Source organism: Spinacia oleracea, chromosome 6, assembly GCF_020520425.1.
Source record: "Spinacia oleracea cultivar Varoflay chromosome 6, BTI_SOV_V1, whole genome shotgun sequence".
Classification (NCBI taxonomy): domain Eukaryota; kingdom Viridiplantae; phylum Streptophyta; class Magnoliopsida; order Caryophyllales; family Amaranthaceae; genus Spinacia; species Spinacia oleracea.
The window spans coordinates 128,814,628-128,830,475 of record NC_079492.1 but is presented as its reverse complement, the minus strand read 5'-3'; the positions used below and the strand labels follow the sequence as shown (position 1 = coordinate 128,830,475).

Sequence of the window (15,848 nt, the reverse complement as noted above, 5' to 3'; positions counted from 1 at the left end):
TTTATTAGTTCTTGTTCAAAATTGTGGTTTGATTATATCCAGAAACATCCTCCTATTCAATACTACGAAGTATATGTTCATTTAAACAATTACAATATTAAGTCGAATAGTTAAGGTTTTATATGAATTAGTTAAAGTATACGGAGTACAAATAGTTCCATTTATGAGCCGATTGAAATAGTTAAGTTTTTATGTAAATTAGTTAAAGTATAATATAAATAGTTGCACTTATTAGCTAAATAGTTAAGCTATTATATAAATTAGTTGCAGAGGATATTATACAAATAGTTACTCTTATGAGCAGAATATATAGTTAAGTTTTACACAAATTAGTTAAAGTATCTTACAAATAGTTGTCCTTATGAGTTGAATTACTCCGCATGATTTTAATTTTAACAATAAGTACTCCATATAGTTATGATTAAATTTGTTCCAATTAAGCAATGGTTCCATTGCTTTAACTATTTCGTTTTGTTGCTTAACTAATTAGTTTCATTGCTTAACCAATTGGTTATATTGCTTAACTAATTGAACTTCAAACTTAAGTAATTAAATTTAAGGCTTAACAAATACCTTCTTTGCATTTGTAAACTCATTGGTTATGTTGCTTAACTAATTTGTTCCATTGCTTAACTAATTGAATTTTAGGTTTAACTAATTGGTTCCATTTCTTAACTAATTCGTTTCCTTGCTTAACTAATGTGTTCCATTGCTTAACTACTTGAATTTCAGCCACAACAAATACTTTTTCTATATTGTAAACTTATCGGTTTCATTATTTAACAAACTAGTTCCAGTGCTTAACTAATTGGTTTCATCGCTTAACTAATTGTTTTCATCGCTTAACTAATTATTGTTATTGATTAAGTAATTAGTTTGAGAGCTTAACTAATTGGTTTTAGTGCTTAAGTGGTTTCATCGCTTAACTAATTAGTTCTAGTGCTTAAGTAACTAGTTTCAGTGCTTAACTAATCGGTTCCATTGCTTAACTAAGTAGTTACTGTGCTTAACTAATCGAATTTCAGGCTTAACAAATAATTTCTTTATATTTGTAAACTTATAATTTACGATTAAATTTATTTTAATTAAGGTTAAATTTCTAGGGTGTAGTTAGGATTTAGGTCCGTGTTTCTGAGTTTTATTTTCGGATTTTAGGAGAATTGTAGGGGGTTTATTTTCTCGTACTTTGTATCCCTACGGATTTTGAGATTTTGAATTTCGGAAGAGTCGCCACTTGTTGATTCCTGGTTTTGATGATGACAAGCTTACCTTCTACTAATAGTTCGTTTTGGAGAATGTCAGGAACAGGTTAATATTTAAAGAAGAACAAATGCAACAACCGAAGCAAGCTAGGGAGCTTTGAAGTAATTAAGTTCAAAGTACGTGGCAAGATTAAATCAAGGATCAAGTCAAGCAAATTCTATAAGGGTCGAAAGGTATAAGACCAATGTAATTTAGTACTTGCTTAGTATGGGAACAGAGTATTTTGAAGAGTCCTAGTTATATCGTGAAACGAAATAAATCAGTTTTACTTTTACAAAAAGATAAACGTCAAATGTTTTAAACTGATTTTACAAAACTGTTTTAAGTTATACTCTTGAATTTGAGTTAACATATAACTCTCAAAATACGAAAAGATTGATTTTCCTAAACGCGTTTGAAGTAAGATTTGCGAAAATCTATCTATTAAAAAGAGTCCTAAACTGGGTTGGATTTGAATCTAGGTTAAACACTTGGATTCGTATAAATACAACCTTTGTTCTTTGCGAAACTTTTGATCAGACTTATTTACATCAACCGGAAGCTTTCAGGTATCACCCTTAAAGTCTTAATCTTTAAAGAAGTCTGTTCCTGTTCCCATATAGAGCAGTATTTGTTACTTAGTCTTATATCGTATGTTAAGTAGTTAATTAATTCTTATACGTTTGATTAAAGTGTTGAGTTATTGTATGTTAAGCCTGAGTCAGGCTTACTTGAGCAAGAGAGAAGATCTCACGAGAGATCAGTGAGTAGGAACAGTTGAGGGACTGTTTCCATAAGGGAAGGAACAAAGAGGGTTGTTCCTAGTCATCTGCAATCAGAGGCGATTGGCAGATTGTGGCCCGAGTAGATTAGGTTTGTAAAGAAACTAAGTTGTTTTGCCTAATTAGTGAAAGTGTTTAAGTCCCCAAAGGGGCCGTGGTTTTTTCCTCTCTATTGGGCCTAGAGAGTTTTCCACGCTAAATCTTGCTTGCATATTTTACTATTTCTGTTCCTTGTAGTTTAATTTTTATAAATACGTAAAATATCAATTCATCCCCCCTCTTGAGGAACTCTGTAAAACTAACACCACTAAACATATTTAAGGGTCTAGTTCGGAAAGACCTTAGTATGACTCTTGTTGGATAAGACATTGAATCTTAGAAACTGAACGGGTGAGATTCGGGCACGGGAACGAACCGCTTATTTGGCGAGCTTTTCAAGTACATTCGAATACAAGACAAGGATCATTTTCATGGAATCATAATCATGACACTAAGTCGGTTGAAACATGCAATTAGAACATTGTATTTGCTACTTATATGTGGTCTTTTTGCTTTAAAGGTAATTAAGGGAACCTAAGGTCGGTTTGTCCAAAATTATCTTTGTTAAGCGTGATGTAACCTTTTGTATATTATTGAATTTAGCATGTGAGGTGATGAAAGCAATAAACATGTAAAGCATCATCACAAGAAATGAAGGAATTATTGAAATGCGTACAAAACCACATCACCTTAAAAAAGGTGAGTAAAGAGTGCGGAATTGAAATTGCAAAAAATAAAGGTGCGATATTGAAAGTGCGTTATTGAAATGTGATATTGAAAGTGCGGTATTTAAAGTGCGATATTGAAATTGCGGTATTGAAAGTGCGATATTGAAATGACGGTATTGAAATGACATTATTGAAATGATGATATTGAAATTGTATTATTATACTTGAGATTCGAACGCCAAACAACAACTTAATAATAAGTGTGTCCGACACGGATTCAATTCTCTAAAAAATCTCAACTTTAGATGAGTTGCTCACCATAAAGCATCCTTGACTTTGATTATTTAAATAGAACTTGAATATTGAAATTAGGAGACTTGGTTCTTAAAGATTAGACCTTTTAATGTGAAAAAGGCCTCACCTTTAATATGCTCCATAACTTGAAATTGATTCTAGTTTAAGGAGGAGTTGATCTCACTTAAACATCATTGAATATGGAAAGAAAGTTGAATGTTCATGTGTTCTAGTTTGGAAAAGGGTTTGCACTTTTCCAAACATCCTTGAACTTTGAAAAGATTTGTATTTTGTAAAATTGTATGGTGATTGTTGTAAAGGAGAAACCTTTCAAGTATGAAAGGTCATCACTTTACTAATCATTTTCAAAAATAAAGCTTGAATCTTGTATATTGATATTGAAAATGTGCTTAGAAAATCATTTGGGAAGAGTTTCAAGAGTGGAAACCTCCCCAAAGATGGCACATTGGATATGTTTCCTAGTTAGTCATGAGCATGAACTCAAATGACAACATCATTGGAATTGTATTTTGGATTTAGAAATGTAGAAAAGTAGAAAACATCATAATGATTTGATTAGGGATTTAGAATTAACTATTTAGGATTAGGTTAGTTTTCCGATTAGTGCTCCCAATTGCTTTGAGATTTTAGGAATTGTAATGGAATTGTAGATTTGGAAAATTGAATTTTGTACTTGATTTTGAGAGGAAAATTTGAGATTACGACGTTGTATTGAAATCTTCCTCCCCATTTGATGTGGAAATGAGGGTTTATATAGGAGATTAGGCGGATAAACGCCAAGACACGTCAGCGCCCGGCGCAAGGCCAACGCCTGGCGCGGGTGACGTGTCCCAGGTTCGTCCAAAAAATGACGATGACGTCGTCCTTTGGGTTTGTCTTGTAGTCTTGTACCTTATACGAGCTTGTACGATTTTGTCACGTAGTATTTCTTGGAGGTTAAGGCTTGGGGAGCGGCAAAAAACACTCCTTTTCGTATTTCGTATTTTGTACTCGGTTTTACGGGCCGGAGCCTGGCATGCTCGATTTTATGGGTCGGCGCCCGATTTTGGATTGCTTAATGTCATTTCGATTGGAAACGACCTTGTAAAACCAATGGAGAGGTCCATTGGGTTAGATTGTGTTTGGATTTTGAATTTGATTTTTGGAAATCGGATTTTGTATCGAGTTTCGAAATGGGAACGGGCTTGGAGATTGGACTTTGGATTTTGGATTTTGGAATATACCTTAGCAATTGGGACTTCCGCACGGAGTTGCACCAACCACCTAGCAAGGATAATGGTCTCGACATCATCTCCATTAAGGGAGACACAAATTATTTGTCTACAAGAATCATCTCCTCGCCTGCTTGTGCAGTCACAAGACATCGACAAACACCCGAAATCACCCAGTAAAAAACTATCTTTAACGGAATTGAGGAACAACATTAGTCAAAGACTTTTTCCAACAAAGAGGTGGGTCAAAGCCCAAAATAATACCCCTAACCCAATATAATATCACTTTAGGTTCACTAATAAAGAATTTCCATTCATCGAATTAATCTTAGTTAAAACACAATCTAACTAAACTTAAGACAAACTTAACTAAAACTTATAAAATTTTAACTAATATAATTTCAAACTTAACTAATTGAATTACGGGCTTAACTAATTGAATTAATTGGTTTCATTGGTTAACTAATTAGTTATATTGCTTAACTAATTGAATTTCAGGTTTAACTAATACGGAGTACTTTTTTATATCTGTAAACTTATTGGTTCCATTACTTAACTAATTAATTGCTTTAACTAATTGGTTTTATTAATTAATTATTTGGTTTTGTTGCTTAACTAATTGGTTTCATTGCTTAACTAATTCGTTACCTTGCTTAACTAAGTGGTGGCACTGCTTTAACTAATTGGTTTCATTGCTTTAACTAATTGGTTCAATTGCTTTAACTAATTAATTACATTATTTAACGAATTGGTTTCAATACTTAACTAATTGAATTCCAGGCTTATCAAATTCTTTCTTTATATCTGTAAACTTATTAATTTCATTGATTAACTAATTGGTTTCATTGCTTAACTAAAATGAAATTATTCTTAACTAAAAGCAATTTAATCATTACTAAAATACATAAAATAAATAGATAATTACACAAAAAAATACCCGTACAAATTGATTTACAAATCAGAGTTCACAAAATACAGGCTGCATCCATATGGTGGGGGCACCATCTACTTGGACCAACCACACAACACATAAGCCTAATATTCATGCATGTGTGATCTTGTTTTGCTCGTTTCAATGTGTAGTTTAACAATATCAAAAAAAAATTAATTCTTTAACGTACATATTTGGAGATATTTACGTTTAAATATTGAGTTAAAATGGGTGAAAAATGGGACTAATATTTAAGAACGGAGGGAGTACTACACTCATAAGTAATAATAATACATATGTTGTTGTCAAAGTAAAAGGACAAAACTTCAGAGGTAGTATGTGATACTTTTTTTTTTATATATAACATAGTATATGATACTCTTGAATCTGCACTTGATCCGCTAAAAGTTCATAACTAATACAATCGGTTAAAAGTCAGCAACTAATGCAAGTAGCTAACAACTAACCTCAAATTGCCAAATAAAAATTTATCTTTTTGCAATATTCACATATTATACAATTTTTAAGAAAGAGTTTTTAGCGGGAAAATTTTGCACCAGGAATTGACATGTGTCATTCATAGTGTTTTTTTAAGTATAATTTTTTTTAATTATTGGTATGACGATTTGATTAAAATATTACCAAAATTTTCTAATAATATCATATTCCGGCCATAATCCTTTTTTTTCTCTACGTATAAACATTTATAGTATTTGATTTGTTAGTTTTACTTATGTAGTACTCCCACCGTTTCTTTTTGATCTTCTTGTTTGGAGTTTTGGGTGAAAATTAAGAAACTGAAATCTTTTAATGATTGGGTGTAAGAGTAATGATTGGGTGTAAGAGAAAATAATAAATAAATGAAGAAAGTAATAAAGAAATGAAGGAGAGAGAAGATATTTTTATGAAAGTAATAAAAAATCATAAAAGTGGGGTTGGGTGGGTGAATAGGGAAGTGTGAATGAATTAAATAAGGGATGGTGGGGAAATTTATGGTAAAAAGTCATGTCCCAAAATAGAAACATGAAGATCAAATAGGAACGACATTTATAGAAACAGGAAGATAAAAAAGAAATGGAGGGAGTAGAAGTTTAATATTTTAATTCTAAAATAAGTGTATATCTTTTATCTTATTGGCTAAATATTACTACTTGATAAATTTGGCACTATAATATATAACTCAACAATTATACCTGCTTTAATTATATAAATTATATTAGATTAATTGATTAAAATATTGATGCACGTATTCTATGAAATTCTTAAGTTAAAATAAAACTCCTATGTATAACAACTGCTATATTTTATATATTAGATTAGATCAGTTTTTCATTTTTGATTAAATATCATTTAAAATTTATTTTTAAATTATTAGAGTGTTTGATTTCGGATGAAATTGCAAATGCGTAATATTAATAATTAATTAATAAAAATATCTATGTGACACCTAATTATTTATCTACATGGCACTCGACTTTTTTAATTCAAAAACAATTTCGAAATCTTTTTTTCATTGGCCGAAACCATTGGATGATTTCCTACGTGGCGCTCTAATATTGGATTAATGTTTATAGAGGTCCGCACAAATCAGTTACTTACGCTCCCCTCCGGCTCTAGAAAAGAATAAAATACTCTGTACTAAATTAATTCTTTGTACTTACTATCTCCGTTTTATTAAGTTTTTTATATAATTACTATTTGCACGAACCCTATGTAATATTCGATCCTAAAAATATTCAATTTCATATGAGAAATAAATATAAAAGGTTGATATTTATAAAATACATATTAAGACGACTTTAACTATGTAACAAAGAAAATTCTAGGTCAAAATTCTTCAACATTGGACGCATTTTCAAAGCGTAAAATACTTAATGATCGGATGTAGTATTATTAATCAAACTTGAAACAAAAATCATTAAAATATCCCGATAATCACTTGAAGTATATCATAGATTATAGATGCATAAATAATGATAAAATTGGAAAGTGGGTACCGATCACCTTCTTGACGATTGTAAGTATAAATTTGAAAGTGGCTCCCGACTACTATCTTATTTCTTAAAATGTTTAACTAGTATTTGACTCTATGAGTTTACAGAAATATATTATACTGTAAAAATGGTATAATATTCAAAAGGGAAGCCTAAGACCATTTCCTCAAAAATAATAGAAAGTCTATGAACAATGAACTTTCTAATTAGGAGCTTAATTAATTGGAGAATCAACGTGTCATTTACTCCTTGAAATATGGTTATTTAAGCATCATCTTTGGGAGTTTCATGGTTTACATTCCTATGGACAAAATGATTTTATAATTTGAACTAAAAAAGTGACTACTCAATCCAAGTTTTAATAGTAAACCTATTCATACATTCTTTTAATGACATTCGAGTATACAATAAAATTAAGTTTAAATAGCGACTTAGCGAGCCTATGTTTTGTTTGGTGCAAATTTATCGAGCCTATGTTGTTGGACTTTACGAGCTTATGTTGAAATATTTTTATTATATCAAATATTCAAATACAACTATAGTTCTTTAATACTTGTAGTGGTCAACATGTGACTCCTAAAAAATAGGAAGTGTATTTTTTCACCATCACAAAGCCCGAATGCTACCAATGATGTCTTGGCCTAGTGGTTAAGACTGAAGGTCTGTGTACAATAGGTCTCAGGTTCAAATCCCCCCACCCCCATTTGTAATTTATATTGCCTTTGTGGCTCATTGGAATCAAAAAAAAAAAAACAAAGCCCGAATGCCAAAAATTAAAACTAGGATCCAAGATTGTTTATGAGGTAACAGCTTGAAGTGTTCCATTCTTTAATAGAAGCAAACAAAATTAGTATTCCGTACTCACGCCAATTCAGATCTCATTCATCGGACACGGCATCTGCTCAGTCAAAGCGCCGACACTTATTTCATCAATTTTTTTTACCGCACAAATCATATTCTTGGAAAATTAGGATTAACCTTAATGATACTCATTTTTTTTTTTGAATTTATTGCAAAATGTGAAAATGATTTATGGGTTATGCACTTATACTTAATTCAATATATTCTTATTGGGTCTTGTTGGATCATGCTCCTGTTCTTAACCACCTTGGAAAAAAAATGGTTTGTACAAACCGTACAAATATGTAAGTTAATGATACATTTAACATACTCCATGGCATATTAGCATGTTATATTATATTCAATTTAAACAAAATAACTCAAGTTCTTGTGATTGCAATATCATTAGCTAATAGTATGGCATAGTCCGTATTTAATTAAGGTCGCATAACATATACGAGTACTAATCATGTACTCTGTATATAAGATTGGAAAACAGTACTTTTACCACCACATAATAAGAATTAAGAAACAAGGTTAAATCATTACAGAGTAGTACTATTTTAGGATTATACTAATATTCATATTCCTACCCTTAATTTCATGTGGACGGTTGCAAATGTAACTACTCTAACTACTACTACTACCAAGAATGCCATTGCTTCAGAATTCAATTGCATGCTCCCCATACCCCCCTCACACTTCCCTACCCTCCTAAGTCTTAACGCTCTTTATTTTCAACCATTTAAATCTTTATCCAATATGTTAGGTCCTCCCTCTATTCCTTTTTGTTTGCCTCATTTATCGTTTTAGAATGTCCTAAAAAATTACTCATCCCGTTTCTTTTTGTTCTTTATGTTTGTTATTTTGCGCGTGTTTTAATGTTTAATTTATGTTCATTGAGATTTCTCTAACTTTTTAATTTAAATAAGGCAAATTACGTTTATTTATAATGTTTTCACTTTTATCAAAATTATGATATTAGGAAAATGAGAAAAAATTAATGTCTCAATGGAAAAGCGTGAAAGATTAAATGACCCAATGAATTTAATGGGTTAAAATACTCATTGAACACAAATTTTGATGGAATATTAAAACATTTATGTGATAATATAAAAGAAAATGTAAAGAACATTTTGAGACACCAAAAAACAAAAACGTAAAGAACACAAAGGGAGTACCCATTACCATAAAAACTCATGGAACTACAAGTTTACTCTCACATAAAATACATTTAGGCCACCATTTTTATCTCTTTTCAATTCCATTCTACTACGTTATAAATTATTATTGGTACATATGGAGGGAGTACTTGAATTTTTTCTTACCCCAATTTGTATTCCGTACTTAATGTCTGTTGTACTTTGTAAGTTACTCCCTCTGTATTTTATTAGGAGTTACATGTTGACCAACACGCGTATTTAGGAATGAGAGTTGAATCTAATAAAAATAACAACGCAAGTGGATGAGGGAGTAATAAACAAATAGAAAAAATTAAGATAGGAAACATATTTTAATCAAAGTAGAGAGGAAGTTTATCGCAGTGGTGGTCCCTAAAGCAAGTGGTGTGGTAGAAAATTTACTAAAAATAAAAGTGTGACTCCTAATAAATACGGCCGGAAATGGTAAGTGTGACTCCTAAAAAGATACAGATGGAGTATACTTATAGGCTTAGCTATGCATTTGAAAAAAAAAGGCTTATAGCTTATTCGGACCAATCTATACATCTATACATCCATACGTAGTATTTTGAAAGGAAATCCATATATGATTAGATGACATGTGACTCCACCATCTTTAATCCATAAATTTGCTTCTTTTTTATCTTCAATTTTTTCCATTTGTTCTTTGTTATAGGAAGTACTTTACAGCTTCAATACCTTTTCCACTTCATCTTCTTCATTCAACATGATTTACTATTTAATTTATATATTCATTCAACGTACCTTTTCCACTTCATCTTCCTCTTTAACATTCAATATTAATTTACCATCTAATATCTCATTCTCAGAATACTCGCACCTTTTTGATTTTTTGCACTATTCACATAATTCACTTTGACCCTATTTTATTTATAGTACAGGAAAACAAATATTAATATATAATATATTGTTGACTTCATCTTAATATTCAAAATATTGATATTTTATAAGTTTTTATAATACACAGTTAAAGATATTAGTGATCAAAGTTGTGCAGCGACAAATGTGTTCACTTAAAATGGTGCGAGTATTCCGAGACGGAAGGAGTAATTTATATAATTTTTCAACTTTCAAATTTCACGTCTATAATAATCATGTGTATTCCCACTAAAATCACAAAAGTCGGCGAGCTCGGAATCTATATATATATTTTTTAAATGAACCAATGTTTTTAGCAATACATCTGACGTCATTTGCCACGTGTCCACGAATCCACCGGCTACCGACACACACCCATCTCATACGGCGCACGAATCTAACATGAGCCGTCCTCCCGTGGTATTTATACTTTCCTCTTCTCTTCCTCTTCCTCTTCTCCCATTTTCCTCCCCTTTTCTCCACTTTCTCTCTCCTCCGCCATTTCTGGAAATTTCTCTTCCTCCTCAATTTCTTGCTCAAATTACTACAGTATAGTTTATAGCTTACCTAGCTTCTGCTTAATCTTCAATTGCAGAAATTGTAAGTTTTTCTCTCTCCTCCCTGATCTTTGATTGATCTGCTTACACTATCATCTTAATCATCAACCATAAATTCTTACATTTCCCTTTATTTTCTTGCAATTTAGAGAACAATCAGTACATATTACAAATTTTCAATATTACCTATTGAAAATACCTGATTATTCTGTTTAATTTCTGCTTGATTGTTTCCAATTTGGACTCCTTTTAAGTGAAGAACTTCAATTTATGCTTGATTGTAGAGAATCCCACCCGGGTTTTGATGATTAGATAGAGATAATTAGTGGGTTTATTGTTGTTTTATGGATTGTGTTAGTTTTTGGATAAGAGGAGGAAGGAGGGTTTTGGGGTTGGGATCTGGTGGTGATTGGTGGTGTTGTGGTGTCTGATGAGACGGCGGTGGACGGTGGGAGCTTTTCCGTACCAAATGGAGAAAGGGAATTCAAAGAACCACAGTAAAAGGCTTTGCGTATTGAGTACATTGTGTGTCTTGTTTTGGAGTTTGTTATTGTATTTCCATTTTGTTGTTCTAGGAGGTAATACTGTCACTGAGTCGGCTTCATTGCTATCAAATCCGATAAGAATCGAATCTTTCCATCCTGTACCTATTGAACCCACCCATGTCCCGGTTTCGATCGATGTTGTGAAGTCAACTAGTGATGGTGCTCAAAGTGAGGTGATTGATGAGCCCACAAAAGTGTCATTACCGGATAATCCGGAGCCGAGTGGCAATGGTGATGAAAATGAGGCGAGTAATGATGAGGTCAAGGTTGAGCCCGAGGAGGATCCGTCTGTGAGTAATCGTAAGATAGATGTTGGATCGAAGACTAGTGATCCTATTCCTAGCCCTAAGAATGACGAGGTCCCTAAAGTTGATGCCCCTCAGGAGTTTTCGTTTATGAAGGCATTGAGGACGGTTGAAAACACGAGTGATCCTTGTGGTGGAAGGTACATTTATGTTCATGATCTTCCACCAAAGTTCAATGATGACATGCTTAAGGAGTGTAGAAGCTTGAGTCTTTGGACTAATATGTGCAAGTTTACTACCAATGCCGGTCTTGGTCCTCCACTTGAGAATGTTGAGGGGGTGTTCTCGGAAACTGGATGGTATGCCACGAATCAGTTTGCGGTGGATGTGATCTTTAATAATCGGATGAAGCAATACGAATGCCTGACAAAGGATTCCTCAATTGCTGCAGCAATATTTGTACCCTTCTATGCTGGGTTCGATATTGCCCGGTATCTTTGGGGGTACAATATATCTAGGAGAGATGCTGCTTCACTGGAATTGACTGATTGGCTGATGAAAAGGCCAGAGTGGAAGATAATGGATGGAAGAGATCATTTTCTAGTTGCAGGAAGAATTACTTGGGATTTCAGAAGATTATCGGAGGAGGAAACTGACTGGGGTAGCAAACTTCTATTTTTGCCTGCAGCTAAGAACATGTCGATGTTGGTGGTGGAATCGAGCCCATGGAATGCAAATGACTTTGCTATACCATATCCTACATACTTCCATCCTGCAAAGGATGCTGAGGTGTTTGTTTGGCAAGATCGGATGAGGAATCTAAAGAGAAAATATCTGTTTTCTTTTGCCGGGGCGCCTAGACCCGGGAATCCAAAATCAATTAGAGGTCAGTTAATTGATCAATGCAAGAGTACAAAAGCGTGCAAGCTTTTGGAATGTGATTTTGGGGAGAGCAAGTGTCATTCTCCAAGTAGTATTATGAAGATGTTTCAAAGTTCTCTTTTCTGCCTACAACCTCAAGGGGATTCATATACTCGAAGATCAGCTTTTGACTCTATGTTAGCAGGTTGTATACCTGTGTTTTTCCACCCTGGTTCAGCATACACCCAATATACATGGCATCTCCCTAAGAATTTCTCTAGTTATTCTGTGTTTATTTCTGAGAATGATGTTCACAACAATAATCTCAGCATTGAAGAAAAACTCCGGGAAATACCCCCTCAACAGGTGGAGATAATGAGAGAGGCGGTTATCAATCTGATACCCAGTTTGATATACGCTGATCCTCGTTCCAAGTTGGAAACCCTTTCAGATGCCTTTGACGTATCTGTCCAGGCAATTATCAACAAGGTTACACGGTTGAGAAAGAACATCATTCAAGGCAGGACAGAGTATGATTACTTTATTGAGGAAAACAGTTGGAAATATGCTCTTCTAGATGAAGGTCAAAGGGAAGCCGGAGGTCACGAATGGGATCCTTTCTTCTCTAAGCCTAAAGGTGAAGGGGATTCAAATGGTGCTTCAGCGGAAGCTGCCAAGAGTTCTTGGAAGAACGAACAAAGAAGTCAATCGAGAAAGAGAAGCTACTAGTAGTAGTTCCTTCTGAACAACTATGGCTAAATCCATACAACTGACACACTTTGGAGCCTGAAGAAAGGAGCATGCTTCAATTAGCCAGGTATAAGTGGCTTCACTTCAGAACTTTCGGCTTAGTAGTGATTTACAGGCATATGATCTTGTTTAAACATGATAATTTATTGGTCAATACTCGGTAGGAAACTTACATTCTGCAGCACGATTTTTGTGTAGTGATACATAAAGTGTAGTATGATACATATATTCCCATGTAATTCAATTTACTTAGCGAGAACTATATTTTCATTTACTTGGCAGTTGGCACCAATCTGAGATTGTGCCTTACAATAATTTTGGAATGCTTTTTAAATTCAAATGGTAAATGATGGGTATTTGCCTTCTACTGATTATGTACAAGTATATTCATATGCCTTTTGTCATCATTACAACGACAAAATCATAGTCTTAATTCCCAAAATGATAAGGTTTGGGTACATGAACCAAGACAAGAGTCTGCCTCTCGTGGTCATCCACAAAGATCCTCTTCCTACATTCACTTCTTCCTAGTGCTGCATGCTCTTGCAAATCCATTTTACTTATGTCAGTCCTCTATGCAAGTCAAGTGGAGGTCAAGCTTCGCCATATGCAGAAATTCTTGTTGGGAGATTCACCCACCATAAGCAAGGTGTGCGACACGGGTCGGATCCGAATGTAGTCGGAGCTAAGCTCCGATGAGCCGGGTGTGCTATGCGTAAAAAGTCCTCTATCCAAGTCATCTTTGGACTCCACACTCGTTTTGAAATCTCTATTATCCCAACTCCCCATCTTCCTTACCAATGAAACCTCCGACAGAAAATATCCTTAGACTTGATCATGAGAATGGGTGCGAACATTTTGCCATTCTCTAGTAGCACACTAACAGAGATTATAGTTCTCATTGGTTATGAATTTTTATGATTGAAAATATTAATATACAATTATACAAGTAACATAGTAAGTAGAGTGGATGAACTCATGAAGATATGGACATGTGAAAAAGATTGTTGCAACTTTCAGTTCTGATAAAGAATCTTGTACAAGTATGATAGTGAGATATAGGTGGCCTTTTCAGCTTTTAGCAAAGTTAGTACTCGGTAGCATTTCAATCATCAATATAAGTAAGCTTTATACCTTTTCCCCAAAAATCTGGTCAATGATTGAACTATCTTTATTCTTTACATAGACATAATATTCAAACCTTACTCCTTTGTGTACCATTTTATAATTGACACATAATCATTACAAAGTAGAAACTAGTTTTGCAACACCTCTATGGAAATAGAGAACATAAAAATGTGTTCTTGCATTGAGTGTGTAGAAATCACTTCCCAAAATATTTAGTGTTATCTTTTATGGGCAACATAATCTTTATTGTTGGTTTTGGTAGTAATGTATATATTGAGTTCCACAGATGTATGGGAAAGGGTATTATACTATTAGGCACTTATGTGTTTTGAGACTTCTGGCAAGCTAATCACATTTTTTTGATGAATTCCCCCGGTTCTCACAATACGAGTATAGCTTTACGATGACTATGAATGGATATTTAAAAAGAAAATCTCGTCTAATAACCAAATGAGCAAGATTGTAATACGGAGTAATTTATTTTGATGCCAGTGATATTCATGTTTTGATCTTAAATTATATAAATATGCATCATTTGTTCTTTGTAACTTTCTATGCACACCAAAGGAAATTACGACTTAATTAGATAATTTTTTGTTTGCTAAATTAGGTTAATATGTAAAGTTGATGCCAATTATTCGTTGGACAAATCTTGATTGATATAGGAGCATGCACTTGAGATACTTGGTACATTATAGCACGACAAATGTGGGTTGACGCATTGTGCACAACCATGAAATACCCACAATTAACAAGGTGAAAGTGGAAAAGTAGTGGGTTTGACTATTCTTAGAAAGACTACGTAGCACGACCATTAATGTTTTATTTTATTAACAAGGTGATAATGCAGACTAAAACCGTGTAGATGTGGACTAAGCAATGGGAGCTCCCAAGTCCCAAACAAAACCATGTTTGGCCAAATTGGAACCACTTCATCAATTAGGGTAGGGGTGTTAATGAGTTGAGCCTAAACAAACTGCAAAATGTGCGGTTAGAAGGATCATTCATGAAAAGACGAGAATAATGTATGAAACGTAACTGGTCATACCTATGCAAAGAAGTTCCACAATAGAAGGTTAAATCAGGATCAAACTATAAAATCAGAAATATAGAAGGTTAAATTAGGATCAAACTATAAAACTAGAAATATCTCGTGATTAAAGCCAATATTTGTGAATTAGCTAGAATAGCCACAAAGTATGACCTTGTTTTTGATAAAAAAATATTATTGAAAGGAGGATTGAGCTAAAACCTCTCATTTTGAAAAAGTTCCTTTCGCCGTTTTTTAACTTAAAAAAATTGTTAAAATAATATTGTAAAAGTTATTTGTTTGTTCATAATTTGGCTACACGTACACTTTAGAGCTTAATATTATGACCTCAGACTTTTTTTCAAAGTTTAAACCACAAGTTTTGCATATACGACAGCATTTTACCACCATGTTGGTCTCTTGGATATGAGACAAACATAAAAACAAGGCCAATCGATTAATTATGTAGGCTTACTACAAGGGAGGAAACCATGTGTTTACATGTGTTTTCCATACCCTTGTTTCTCTATTGTTGAATGAACTTGCATTATATCATGTATTGTTCACTAACTCTATTTCTAAATTGACGTTATTATCATCCAAGACCGGACTGAAGTACTTATAACTTATATATCCTGTATTATAAGACC

At 33.3% G+C, this 15,848-nt stretch overlaps 1 protein-coding gene across 1 annotated transcript; it reads left to right on the top strand.

Moving 5' to 3' along the window:
- The first annotated feature begins 10,531 nt into the window (after positions 1-10,531).
- LOC110788054 (xyloglucan galactosyltransferase MUR3) lies at positions 10,532-13,407 on the top strand. The gene has a single exon (XM_021992702.2). It carries the CDS (start codon positions 11,070-11,072, stop codon positions 13,017-13,019), a length of 1,950 nt encoding a protein of 649 aa, XP_021848394.2. The 5' UTR covers positions 10,532-11,069; the 3' UTR covers positions 13,020-13,407.
- The last annotated feature ends 2,441 nt before the right edge of the window (positions 13,408-15,848 follow it).

Coding starts and splice junctions, on each gene's coding strand:
- LOC110788054 (XM_021992702.2), top strand. CDS start 11,070: ATGAGACGGCGGTGGACGGTGGGAGCTTTTCCGTACCAAATGGAGAAA.